The sequence below is a fragment of the Gracilinanus agilis genome, chromosome 1 (assembly GCF_016433145.1).
Source record: "Gracilinanus agilis isolate LMUSP501 chromosome 1, AgileGrace, whole genome shotgun sequence".
NCBI classification, from domain to species: domain Eukaryota; kingdom Metazoa; phylum Chordata; class Mammalia; order Didelphimorphia; family Didelphidae; genus Gracilinanus; species Gracilinanus agilis.
This window is the reverse complement of record NC_058130.1, coordinates 220,495,087-220,509,473: the sequence shown is the minus strand read 5'-3', so window position 1 is coordinate 220,509,473 and position 14,387 is coordinate 220,495,087. Positions and strand designations below refer to the sequence as shown.

At 38.2% G+C, this 14,387-nt stretch overlaps 1 protein-coding gene across 1 annotated transcript in view; it reads left to right on the top strand.

Annotated features, from left to right (window-relative positions):
- The window catches only part of OTOA (otoancorin), a 90,573-nt gene that overhangs the window by 62,937 nt on the left and 13,249 nt on the right, over window positions 1-14,387 (top strand). Inside the window, exons 24-26 of the mRNA XM_044657447.1 lie at window positions 7,450-7,592; window positions 9,196-9,332; window positions 12,117-12,214. Of these exons, the coding sequence (XP_044513382.1) occupies window positions 7,450-7,592; window positions 9,196-9,332; window positions 12,117-12,214 (378 nt within the window). The remainder of the gene's footprint in view (window positions 1-7,449; window positions 7,593-9,195; window positions 9,333-12,116; window positions 12,215-14,387) is intronic.

Genomic DNA, 14,387 nt, shown 5'->3' with positions numbered 1-14,387 from the left:
CTTAGCTTAAAAATAAAAAGAGAAATTTATTAATTTAGAAAGTAATGTTGAGAATGGCCAGGAGAATAGCAAGGTGGAACAGCAAGATGGGGAGTCATTCTTTGGGAAGACAGCATGGATAGAAAAGCTGTCCCCCAGAAGACATCAACTCTGGGGTTTTTATACTCTTTAAAACAGTGGAGACATGACTCTGCCATGGTGAAGACGTGACTCTAGTGTGGCAAACATTCAAGCATTCGATGGTGGCAGTTTGGCCATTTGATCAGATCTGCCTAGAGACATAGGGGGTGACCCTCATAGTTTAGGGGATAGTTGGATGTCTGAGATACAACTTGATGATATCAAGGAGGTGTATCTCTCTGTCCATCTAAAGGACGATCCAAGGAGGATAATTCTCTCAGGGTCTTATAGGAGTTATAGGAGTTATCAGTTGTTTTGGGTTAGGAGTCACAAGGATAGGAGGGAGCAAAGGAATTTCCCTGCTCATAGTTTGCCTGAAACACTTCTGTAGTTTTGGGGGTACAATGCCCATGCCACAATGTATATGGGTATATATATATATATATATGTATATATATATATATGTAATTTCCTGGTTCTGCTTACTTTGCTTTATCTTAGTCTGTATGCCTTCTTATGTTTCTCTGAATTCTTTAGTTCTTATTTCTCATGATATAATTTCTTAGAGTCTATTACATTTACGTATCACAATTTGTTAGTCATTCTGCAGTCCATAGATCCCTGCTTTCCAGTTAATCATTCCCAGAAAAAGTAGCACAATGAATATTTTTATATATGAGACCTTTGATCTCTTTGGGGTAAATGCCTAGGACAGGGATCTCTGAGTTGAAAAGTATATACATTTTAGGCATAAATTTTAAAAAATTGTAAGCATAATTCCAAATTGTTTTATAGAATAATTAGACTAATTCTCAGCTCTGCTAATCACCTATTAGAGTGCCTGCATTTCTGCTATTCTTCCAGCATTAACTATTTTCATATTTCATCTTTGCCATTTTACTGGGTATAAAGTAAACTCCCAAATCTCTTTTGATTTGCATTCCTCTTATTGTTGATTGGGAGCAATCTTTTATATGACTGTTAATAGTGTGCATTTTTTTTAACTCTTACCTTCCACCTTAGAATTAATACTGTGTATTGGTTCCAAGGCAGACAAGTAGTAAAGGCTAAACAGTGAGAGTTAAGTGACTTGCCCAGGATCACACAGTTAGGAGGTGTCTGAGGCCACTTTTGAACTCAGGACCTCCCATCTCTGGGCCTGGCTCTCAATCCACTGAGCCACGCAGCTTCTCCTTTTGCATCTATCTTTTGAGAATTGTTTGCTTGTATCCTTTGCTGGCTTTCCCAAATGATTCTCGGTCTCATGTTAGTTCCCTATATATTATGAATTTTAGACCCTTATCATATTTTTATTTGAAATAGAGATTTTCCCCCAATCAGCAATTTCCTTTCTTATCTTAGTTTCCTTGATTTTGTTCAAATAGAAAAACAAATGCTTTTTTTCAGTTTCATCTAATTAAGTTATCTATCTCTTCCTAACTTGCCCCATCACTTTCTATCTCATATTACATTTATCATTATGTATCTTGTTGTTGTATTTGTCCTATTAAATTGTAAATACTTCGAGAACAGGAACCATGTTGTTTTCCTCTTTGTATCCCAGGTGCTTTGTACAGTGTATTTGCTTAGCAAATGTTAGTTTAAGAGAATTAAATTGAATTGAACCTACACTTTTTATTGCTTTAAAACTCCTTAATGCCTTTTGACCAATGTTATAATAGTCCTGCATTCATTCTTCCTCCTCTTCCTTTTCACCACCTTTAGCTCCTTTCTGCCAATAATTTGTTTTTTCTTTCATAGCTCCCTGGCCATGTTGGCACCAATTTATTTAAACATCTATTTCTGTTTCCTGTCCGTCAATTTCTGGTCCATTGAAAATTAGCACTTGTAAGGATCACATTTGAATTTAACATATATAAAATGGTTCTGTCTGTGACAAAAAGATATGCACAACTTGCATACAATTGACACCCTGTTATAATAAGGAAACAGTAGAATAACCATAGGGCAGCAAGGTAGTGCAGTGGATAGAGTGCCCTGCCTGGAAGTCGGAAGACCTGAGTTTAAATCCAATCTCAGACACTTAATAGTTGTGTGACTCTGGACAAGTCACTTAACACTATTTGTCTCAGTTTCTTCATTTGCAAAATGAGCTGGAGAAGGAAATGGCAAACTACTCCAGTATCTTTGTCTAGAAAATGCCAGATGGGGTCATGAAGAGCCAGACATGACCAAAATGATTGAACACCAACAAGAACAATAAAGATACATAACCAAAGGTAAATTATTTGAGGTTTCCAGAGGGTTCACATATATGATTCCATTTGACTTTCACAACAACCTTGTAACTTATTATACCACTTTGCAGAGAAATGAACAAGTATCTGAGGCAAAATTCAAACCCAGTGTAGTACTTTACTGATTATGCCAAGCTGTCTCACTGACACTAGAGTGAGCAGAGTAATTGAGATGTTACAATTCCTTATGCAAAAGTGTCTATAAATTGTGTCATTTAAAGATGGAGGAAATGAAGGAGTTTTGTAGTATACCAACACCTGTTCGGTAGAAATTGATCTGATATAGATTCATAGGCATTAAGAAAAAAAAAAAGGACTTTGGAGATATCATCTAACCTCCTTACATTATAGATGAAGAAATCAAGGCTCTATGTGCTGAAATGATTTGTCAAAGGCAGTTGCAGAACCAGAACTAAAATCTGAGTCTCCCTAGCCAGCTTATAAAGTTCTCTATTCTCTATTGCTATTTTTAGGAAGCCTTCAATGATGGAAGGCAGTAGGCTTTGATCATTTTTTTTATAGTAATACGTACTCTATTGTCTGTTTAAGTTTGTTGGTTGGCTTGTGTTTACTTAAGCTCTGCCAAAGTGTGTGGTCAGTCTCTTAATGAGGTGGTCAGCTTCATTTGTTCTATAATATTAGCTTGTATCTTCAACCTTGCTAGTCACCTTGCAGATGCAGACTGTTGCATGCAACAGGGGCTGTGTGTTTGAGAGAGGGAAGAAGACAAGTCACAAATCATTTCTATTGCTAAATGCTTGAGGCTATCTGGTTTGTTGGTTGATGTCCTTCAAATCAGAAGAGGACCAAAGTGACATCACTGAGTGATATCTTTTGACTTTCACATAAATTGGTTTTAAGTGAAGCATAGCTGCACAAAGTCATCAGCTTCACTCTCTCTTCCAGAGTGATCAAAGTCCAGTGGTAAGAAAAAGTCAAGAAAATTGGTGATAGTTTGGGATGCATTGGATGATACTGGCTTCTTTAATGTCCAATCAAGCTTTAAGGGCTCTGTAATGCTTGCTCACTATCCCCCTCCCCTTTGTGGCCATTGGAGAAAATTGTTTTTATCCACCCCTTCTGTCAGGGGAAGTCATCTCATGCATGGGTAGAGAACCCCCCTAACTCACTGACAGGTTTGAGGCCTGTCATCTACCCTCAACCTGATTTAGCCCCTCTGCTGAGATGGTTTACCAGAGAATGGATGCTGTGCAGGCTATAGCTTCTTGAAACCACAGGTGAGAGCTGGATGTCAGATGGAAGATAGGTAAAAAGATATGTAGCAATGCACAGGCAATAGGAGGCAAGATCTTGGCTGAGTAACATGGACAGTCTGTGGAGAATGCAGCAGGAGCTGGAGAAGGTAATTGAGTTGTGAACTGTCAAGAGCTGAAGTAAGGAGCTTGGCAGCAGGGATCCTGTTAGCTGTCTGTATCCTGAAACTTTGGAGACCTTGGGTGATAACATCAAGCAAGTGCCTAGACTGAGGGAAAGACAAGTCACCGTAATTGGGTGGACCAGTTACAGAGTGCCTTTAACCTTTGTTTGTGGATTTACTAGCTGATCAAGGATTTGTTCCAGTACCTGTACCATCAAGGATTCAGCTTGGAGCAGTATCTCATGTGGCGTAAGAAATCCCCTTGTCTCCAAAGCCCTTAGCAGCCACTCCTGTTCCAGCCAGACTGTCTGTCTGTGCTAGAGTCAGAGAGAAGCCAGCCAGTCTGACAGTTGGCTGTGCCCTCTATTAGTTTAGTCCAAACCTCTCCCACTTTTCTTCCCTTAACTTTATTAAACAGTTTATATAACTTCCTGTTTGTTTCCTTCTCTACAACCAACAAGGACCCACTATTGTGTAGTTTAACCCCTGGCTAGAGTTAGGACAGTTGGTTTTAATTGCCATTCTCTCAGTCTTGTCACCACTCATTCCTAAGCTCTGTCCTTTATTTGTGGGAGTGCGTGTGATTCCCTTGTGTTATTTGCATCCTGGCAGCTAACCAACTTACCCCATCATTCCTCCTTCTCCCTCTACAACTCCCCAGTGTTTTATTTACCTGCTACATTACCAAGCCTTCCCTGAACACTCTGTATACCTGTATCTAGAAGAGTACTATCAGGGACCACTAAATCATACATAAGGATCTCTGCTGGCTGCTTTTTGACTTAGGAAACCACTTACTAACATTATTTATATTCTATTGCATTTTTATTTATTTCGTTAAATATTTCCAAATTACATTTTAATCTGGTTTTGCTGTACTAGGGAGTATTGCTGGTTTCAATAAGACCTGCAGGCTATATGTTGGACACCTCTAAGCTAGAACACTGGACTAGACATTAGGAACTGAGCACATACTAGGAATTTTTGTGCCTAAGATCAATGGCATAAAACATACTTTCAGCTAGAAGGGGAGCAAAGTGGAATGGAGAAGTCTACCGTCTTGCAGTTTCCTTTCTTAACTAATCATTCTTAGTAACTAGTTGTTAAGTTCTGTCATTTGTGCAAGTTCAGAGTAGACTTTTGGTCCCCTGAACCCTCATTGTCCCTCATCCCCATTTATGGTCATGGTTAGAAGAAATGAATTCTAGTGCCAACTTTGCCACTACCTGCCATTCTGACTTTGAACATGTTATTCAACCTCTGTTTCTTTGTAAAGTGAAGGGGTTGGACAGGATGATTAAGTTTCTTGCAGTTGCAAGTTCTGTGAGGATACTGTTAGAGGAACAGTCAGCTTTCTTGGAATTATATTGATGGCTACTTCAACCAAAGAAGCATTACAAGAAAGAAAGAAACAGCAAGAAGTACAGGAGCAAGATGAGTGATGAAAATTGTATAATTATTCACTTCTCAGCCCTCAATATTGCTTTCAAGGTGTTAGCATTAATTGCCTTGGAATCATTAAGCAAATGCTAGTGCAGTCACACAAGGGAATCTATTCTGATTTATCTCTCATGCTGGGCTTCATTCTTTTGAGCATTAGTGGCAGAATAATTTAACACTACCTAGCAAGAAAATAATTTAACTTTGAAATGAATTGTTTGTATTCACTTTTAATTACAGGTATGTCTGATCTTCTGAGAACTTGAGTACTAAAAAGAAAATAATGGAGCTACACTATTGAGGTTTGACTTAGTTTAAGAACAAGAAGGAGAAGGATTTCTGTCACTATTTCTTGAATCCCTTTCTAGGACAGATAAGGACATTGATGCCAAAATTATGCAGTCTTTTTAAAAAGTTCATTGGGCTCCAGAAAATTTAAGTGCAGAATGATTGGATATCAATTCAGGACTTTTTATTAATTACATTTTTTCTTAGTTTCAACAGAAAGCCCCAAATGAGTAGTATTCTCTTTGTAGTAAATAGAAGGGAGGCTTGGTAAGCATTTTTACCCCAATTATGACTTGTGTCCATGCAAGAAAGCATAATAGCAAACATGCTCAAAAATATGAAAGCTGAGAGGTTATAATGATTACAAATTTTCATTTTTAAAATTCCATTTTATTTTCAGCTCTGAATTCTCTACCTCTCCCCACCCCCTCCTGGACTGATTGAGAAGGGAAGAAATATAAAACTCATTATAAGTATATGTGATCATGCAAAACAATTTACTATATTTTTTGTGTCAGGAAGGAATCACAGAAGGAAGGGAGGGAGAAAGAAAGGAAGAAAAGGAGGTGGGGAGGGAGGAAGAAAGGAAGAAAACAAAGAAATAGGTTTTGGTCTATACTCTGAGTTCATCAGCTCTCTATTTGGAGGTAGATAGCATGTTTTATCATGAGTCCTTTAGAATTTTGGTTGGTCATTGTGCTGATCAGAGTTACTAAGTCTTTTAAAGTTGATTATTCTTTTAATATTGCTGTTACTTTATAAATATTCTCCTGATTCTGCTCATTTTGCCTTATATCAATTCATACAAGTCTTCTCATCACTCTACCGTCACTCATTCAGCCAATGCCCAACAGATAGGCATCTCCTTAGTTTCCAATTCTTTGCTACCACAAAAAAGCTATTTTAGATATTTTTGTACACATAGATCCTTTTCCTCTTTGAAAAATCAAAAGAAAAAAATGTCTTTGGCCTCTTAGCTTAATAACAATGTTGCTGGGTCAAAGGGAATGTACAGTTTAATAGCTTTTCAGGCATAGTTCCAAATTGCTTTCTAGAATGGTTGGACTAGTTCACAGTTCCACCAACCATGCATTAATGGTATACTTGTTTCCCCAAAGCCTCTCCAACATTTGACATTTTCCTTTTTTGCCATTTTAGCCTATCTGCTAGAGATGAGGTGGTACCTAAGAGTTGTTTTAATTTGTATTTCTCTATTAAAGCATTTTTTCCATTCATATGGCTATTTGTAGCTTTGTTTTCTTCCTCTGAAAGCTACCTATTCATATCCTCTGATCATTTATTAATTGGGGAATATAAATTTGTATTAAAAATAAAGCAGTAATTTTAATTGGTTTAAATGAAAGGTCAATTTACTCAGTAAAAATTACCTTAATTGTCACTGCTAATTAGGAAAGCACCAAGGTATGGAGGGGAAGAGGAAGTAGTAGGCTGAGTTACTGACCCTGGATCTCTCTCTCTCTAGGTATGATCTTAGGTAAGCTGAGTCACTTCTGTGAGCCTTGGTTTCCCCATCTTTAAAATGAGTAGGATTGAACAGGATAATCTATTAGTGCCTCCATCATCTAAAATTTCATATACTTAAGGTCACTTTCATAATGACTCAAAATATAGTAAATTTGTTTTCTCTTTTAAAACCAACTTGAATGAGGGCAGCTAGATTCCTCAGTGGATAGAGAGCCAGACCAGAAACAAGAAGTACTAGGTTCGAATCTGTCCTCAGAAACTTCCTAGCTGTATAATCTTAGGCAAGTCATTCAATCCCATTTACCTAAAACTTGTCACTCTTTTTGCTTTGGAACTGATACTATCGAGCCTAACACAGAAAGTAAGGATTTAAAAAAACAAAACTTAAATGGTTATCCTGGAACAAGTTCATTTTGTGGTCATCTCAACGCATACCCGAATGTTTATTTTATTCTTTCTCTGATTTTCTTGTTGTTACAGGCTAGCACCATTCTTCGAGGCTTCTTGGAAGACTCAGGCCACAGAATACAGGAACTAAAGAGCTTTGATTTAGTGGGACTTGGTGCAAGTTTATGTGCCATCAGCATTAATGAAGTCCCACTGATAAGTATCTCAGAATTTAGGTAAGAAATGACTTAAAAGGTAATATTCTCAAGTGGAACAAGTCCTCTAAATGTCATTTAGTGTAAATTTCTGCCTCCAGAAAGGTTTATCACAGCTACCACTAACTTATGAATGAATGAATGAATGAATGAATGAGTGAATGAGTGAATGAGTGAAAGTGCATTTTTTAAGTACTTAACTGTGCTAAGCACCATGCTAAGTTCTGGAGATTGTGATATTTAAAAAGTGACAGTCCTTGACTCCAGAGAGCTTACATTCTTTTTTTTTTAAGATATTTTATTTTCCCAATTACATGTAATAACAAATTTCCACATATATTTTCTGAAGTTATGAGATCTAAATTGCCTCCCTCCCTCCCATCACTCCCCTCTCTAGGAGATGGTATAGAGCTTACATTCTAATAGGGAAAGAGTATATAAAGAGAATAGGTGGACAGGGAAGGAAGTTTGGTTCTGGAGAGATGGAAGAAGGGAAAGAGAGATATGCATGCAGTGGCAGGCCAACAGTGAGGTGGCCAGGGTGGATGGCTGAATGGGATGTTAAACTACGCAATATCACTAATCAACTGGATTGGACCCTAGGAAGGTCCCAAGATGACTTTCCCAGGAAATAAGCTCTAGATTCTAGAAAATCTGGTAAAGAGAGTACTGGTCCAGACAGGAAGGTGTAAGCACATGGTAAGATGATGGCCTGGCAAACCATGGAATGTGAAGCTAAAACAGGATCTGGTGTCTACTTAGTATCTTTTCTCTGCCACAAAGTATTTCCTTGTAGCTACACTAAATAATTTTTTTCTAAAAAAAATAAAACTCACAAAATAAAAAAGTTTTATTAAAAACCAAACATTAAGCCTCTCTACAAATAGTGATTTTTCATTTAGATTTAATTCCAGTGCATAAAGTCATACTTGGAAAAACAACAACAACAACAACAAAACACCTTACCTTATGTCTTAGAATCAATACTAAATATCAGTTCCAAGACAGAAGAGCAGTAAGAACTAGGCAATTGGAATTAAGTGACTTGCTCACGGGCATATAGCTAGGAAGTGTCTGAGGCCAGATTTGAATCCAAGACCTCCTGTCTTCAGGCCTAGTTCTCTATCCACTGAGTCACCCAACTGCCCCAAGTCATAACACTATTTCAGGCAATCCCTTGAAGGTCCTTCAAGATTCTTTGTCCATTCATCAAAATTTGATTATAAAGTAATGAAATTGCAAAAAATAAAAATAAAAAAATTAAGTATCAAAATTGATTTTTAAAAAACATGCCACAACTTAAGAATTCAAACAAGTCACCTTGGAAGGTCATACACATATTCTAATCTTTTTTTTGTGGCAAGAAAAAAGTGAAAATCTTATCAGTCCCAGAAAAGACACATATCCCATGGGATGTTGCCTTTTTCCAGTTGATGAAGAAAACATGAAATCAGAGACATAAATCATAGATCCTAGATATTTCCTACTTCTTGATCTACTTCCAGCTCTCAAGTTAAGTCAAGGAATAGGGTTGGTCAAATCCATCCTGGGAAGTGAGACCACATTTGAAATATTTTCTTGAAGGGTACACCAGTGTAACTCTATAACTCTTCTCTTTTCTTAGCACGGTGGTTGCTAGAATTGGTTCCCTGTTCTGCAGCACTCCCATCCTGGGAGCATTCAAGAGAAAGGCAGAGGCTGTGTTTGGGGATCCTACTGAGTGGAGCAGTTCAGTGGTACGGGAGTTGGGCACCATTGCAGGTAATAGGTGTGCTGTATTCAGATCCAAGCATTTCTCTCCCCACCCCATCCCTACAGTATAATTACATATTAAAAATAAAATTTAGAGTAGCTGGCTAGTGCATGCACTAGCTTGGAACTGCCCTCTTCCTCTAAAGAATGTATTAATTAGAACAGGAAAATGACTGTGTTTTCAGGTACAAACTGGAGGTAAATGAATGAGCTGAACTCCTACACTAATAAATGGTAGCTGGGTGGTACAGTGGATCTCCCAGACTGGAGTCTAGAAAATTTGAGTTTAAATCTAGCCTCAGACACTAATTAGCTATGAATGAGATCCTGGGAAAGTCACTTAACTTCCAAATGCCTCCCTCTGATTCAGTAGAAGGAATTTACTGCCCAAGAGTTCCCTGTAGCATTGAAATCACAGATGTCATGTGTATATTGTTATGAAATAAAAGGCAAAATGTAGATAATGAGGAGAAATAAAGGGGATAGCTGATTTAAGAGATGAATGGGAGTATATAGGAAGGTAAGGGAATGAATGGGAGTAGACAACCAAAGACAAATTGGTTCAGCCAAAAATGTTTTAGATCTGGCTGGAGGATTTCTCTTGTTAATTTCTAAGGTCCCTTGAGGGAGGAATCAAGAGGCTCCTCCCTGCCAGGGTAACTGATATCTGCAGGAAGTCTCAGCTGGGTACTTCCTGCCCAAGACAGATGCCTAGGTTTCCCTCTAGAATTAAAAAGGAAAGTTATTTCTTCCCTCTTCAGCCTTTGCCTTAGTATTCAGCACAATGGGAGGATTTTGTGTAGCTAACAAAGGGGATTTATTGATGTTAAGGGTAAGCTCGGGGAAAGAGGGTTTGAGGGTTTTGTAACTGCTGCTAGGGAGAAAGCTGGTGCTGAGGGAAGGGTCACAGGAGAGAGGGTCAGACTGAGAGAGGCCGGCTCTCCCAGTCAGGAAGGTTTCACTGCCCTGAAGTAAAAGTATTTATCAGATCACCAAATAAGGGGGTGGCTTGATTTAGGCTGTCCTTGCCTACGGAAGCTAAACCCATGATGTACAACCATCAAACCACCCTTCCTCCCAGGGCCCTATGGGGTAATTCAGGGAAAATAGCAGGATGTAAATGGAAAGGTCAGGGAGAGGTCCAGAGAAATCAGGCTAGGTCCAAATGCCCCAAAGACAAAAGGCCACAGGCAAAGGCAAAAGCCCAAAAGCCAACAGGTAAAAACCCCTCAGTTGGAACTCCAGGACTATTTATAGAATCAGGCTCCAACTGTTTTTCTGTGAACATTCTAAACCTTCTAACTGACAGGCTGCTTCAGTTGATTTGCAAAAGCAAAAGGCTTTTGCTGCAACCTTGCATTATAATATATACACACATATGTACATATAAGTATATATGTATATGTGTTCTCATATATTCTCATTCTCTAATTTTAATATTGATGAGAATATTTGACCATTAAAATATTATATTATTGTTCAGTCATTTTTCAGTTGTTTCTGACCCTTTATTATCCCATTCGGAGCTTCCTTGGTAAAAATACTGAAGTTGTTTGCCATTTCCTTCTCTAGCTCATTTTATAGATCAGGGAAACTGAAGCAAAGAGGGTTAAGTGATTTGTCCAGGATAACACAGCTAGTAAGTGTCTGAAGCCAGATTTGAACATAGAAAGATGTCTTTCTGACTCCAGACTTAGTACTCTACTGTGCCAACTAGATACTCATTATGTTGTTAATTACATTTTATATTATATTATAATATTAAATTATTAGGATTTAATTATTATTTGTTTGCTATATATTCTATTTCTATATATGCTATGTAGAAATATGAATGTTATATTTATCATGTAATTATTATTATAGATTGTTATATAATAATCATACTATATATGAAAGTGTATTAGAATAGTTAATATTTATATAATTTCTATGATATGCCAGGCATATTATAATTGCTTTATAAATGTAATCCCATTTGATTCTCACAGCAACCCTAGGAGTTAGGAGCTATTATGGCCCCTGTTTTACAGATTTACAGAAAAAACTGAAGTAAACAAAGGTTAAAAGATTTGTCCAGGGTCACACAGCTAGTCAGTGTCTGAGGCTAGATTTGAAGTCTTTTTATCTCTAAACCTAGAATTCTATCCACTATGCTACCTATTGCAACATGGAAAATGGCAGGAATTCCACCCTGATAGACTGTTAGATCAACATAACACTATGTACCAGCACATGCACACACACACACACACACACACACACAGATATGTGTATAAGTATTTTAACTATTTTGTGATCTTTTCCATGTTGTGCTTTGTAGGCAACATATTAATAAGCATATGGGTAGGAGCAGCTAGATGGCTCAGTGGATTGAGAGTCAGGCCTAGAGACGAGAGGTCCTAGATTCAAATCTGGCCTCAGACACTTCCTAGTTGTGTGACCCTGGGCAAGTCACTTAACCCCCATTGCCTAGCCCTTACCACTCTTCTGCCTTGGAACCAATACATAGTATTGATTCTAAAACAGAAGGTAAGGACTTAAAAAAACCCAAGCATATGGCCACTTGCATACAATATAGGCAATACATTAGCAAAATGATTGATATTTAGAACATGCCTTGTTTTTAATGAGTGTTGTTGCAAAGACTTATATCCCTGATAAATACTGAAAAAATCTTTTTAGAAATTATTATCATGTGGAAAAGGTGAATCTCTACATTGCACTGCGTTGCTAATAATAATGGTGTTCATGAGGAAACAAAGTCATCCAAAGTTTTTTTTCCTTTCTTAGCTGGATTAACAAAGGAAGAATTACGTATGCTCAATAAGGATTTAATGCCATATTTCCAGCCATCAGCAATAAAATGCATTCCTGAGGAGATCTTCAAAGTAAGTACTGTGTTCCTAAAGGACAAATAGGAACTAAAGCCATTTCTCATCATACAAAAGGGTGATGAAGAATAAAGTCTTTACTTGGAGGGAATTGGCATCATTGTATGAATCCTCATAATAGAGCCTAGTGATGTCATTCTTACCATCTTGAGGTATGAGATTTTTTTAAAGCTGTCCTAAATCGTGTGCATGTGCATGTGTGTGTGTGTGTGTGTGTGTGTGTATGTGTGTGTGTGTATGTGTGTGTGAGAGAGAGAGAGAGAGAGAAAGAGAGAGACAGAGACAGAGACAGAGAGACAGAGACAGAGAGACAGAGACAGAGACAGAGAGAGACAGAGAGGGAGAGGGAGAGGGTGGGGAGAAGGTGGGGGGTGTTAGGGAGATTGGTAAACTGTTAGTATAGGGATACTATTATGAGTAGGTAAGGTCAGTGCTTAATTAAGTGGATTATTGGAGTTAGGTTCACAGATCTAAAGCTGGAAGGGATCTTACAGGGCATCAGGTCCAATCCTCTCATTTTAGAAATGAGGAAACCAAGTACTAGAGAAATTAAATGACTTCCCATATTCACTCCTCTTGTAAATAGCAGAGCCTAGATGCAGGTCCCAGTCCAAAGCACAACTTCAATGTTCCACTTTCATCACTATCCACTGCCCCATGCAGTTATTGCTGTTGTCATTCAGTAGTTTCAGTCAACAACTCTTGGTGACCCCATTCGGGATTTTCTTGGCAAAGATACTGGAATGGTTTGTCATTTCCTTCTTCAGCTCATTTATAGATGAAGAAACTGAGGTAAACAGGATTAAGTGACTTGTCCAGACTCACACAGCAAATAAGTTTGTACTCAGGTCTTCCTGATTCCAGTTCCACCCATTGCACCACCTCGCTGCCCCTTATTACCCTCCAAAAAGATTGTCTACCAATCCTGGGCAATTAATTTGAACAAGTTTTCATTATGATGCATAAGTAAGCATTGTCATTGTCACTTCTAAACATCTGTCTTAAAAAAATAGGAGGGCAGGTCAGCGAAAAACAAGAAACACTTTTGGGAATCTCCTATGTGTAAAGTATTATCTTAAGCCTTGAGAGAGATACAAAGAAAAGTAAAACATGCTATTGTTCCCCAAAGACCTTATAATCTAGTGGGGGGAGGAAAAGTACAAAAATAACTATAATATAAAATGTAACACATTAAGTACAGTAGAGTAGTACAAACTGCTCTAAGAAATATCATATTTTGATGCTTTGAAAGGTCACAAGTGGGTACTTCTTCCCTTGGTATGAATCACAAACTCTCCATGCCCTCTTTTTGTCCATATCCTCCTCCATGGAGAATCTTCCTCAAATGCTAGAGACTTTCCTCTAGGTTTTTTACTATTTTACAGTCACCAGAGCAACATTCAGGCCACCTTCGCCCACCCCCCCGATTTTCCATTCATCACACTTTCTGGTCTATGATGTTTTCTATACCAATATCTCTGGTGGAAGGGCTTGTTACAGTCTTTTATGGGATGCTCATCCACCTTTAGTGTCCACCTGTCACCCACCTCTCACCTGTGGCTCTAAGTAGTTATGGCATGCACTGCATCACAGCCTGGTAAAATGGCCTCAGCAGACAACCAACCAGAAGAAGGCAGCCATCAGACCTCAAACCCATCAGGGAGCATGTGAGACTTCTCCTGGCTGAATGGATAGATGAGAAAAATCTCATTGCCATAGCCATGACATGGCTTAAGTAAGGACTGTCTTGCCACTCTGAAAGAGAGAGTGGAGCCAACAACTGAGCAATTTTACCTTACTTAAGTCAAATTCATAAATAAGTCCAGAGATCACACTGTACCCTGACCCCAACATCTGATGTCATTGGTTTTCTTTGAAAATGAAGGATGGGGGGCAGCTGCTCAGTGGATTGAGAGTCAGGACTAGAGACAGGAGGTCCTGGGTTCAAATCTGACCTCAGACACTTAGCTGTGTGACCCTGGGCAAGTCACTTAATACCCATTGCCTAGCCCTTACCACTCTTCTGCCTTGGAACCAATACTTGGTATTGATTCTAAGGCAGAAGGTAAGGGGAAAGAAAAAGAAAGAAAGAAAGAAAGAAAGAAAGAAAGAAAGAAAGAAAGAAAGAAAGAAAGAAAGAAAGAAAGAAAGAAAGAAAGAAAGAAAGAAA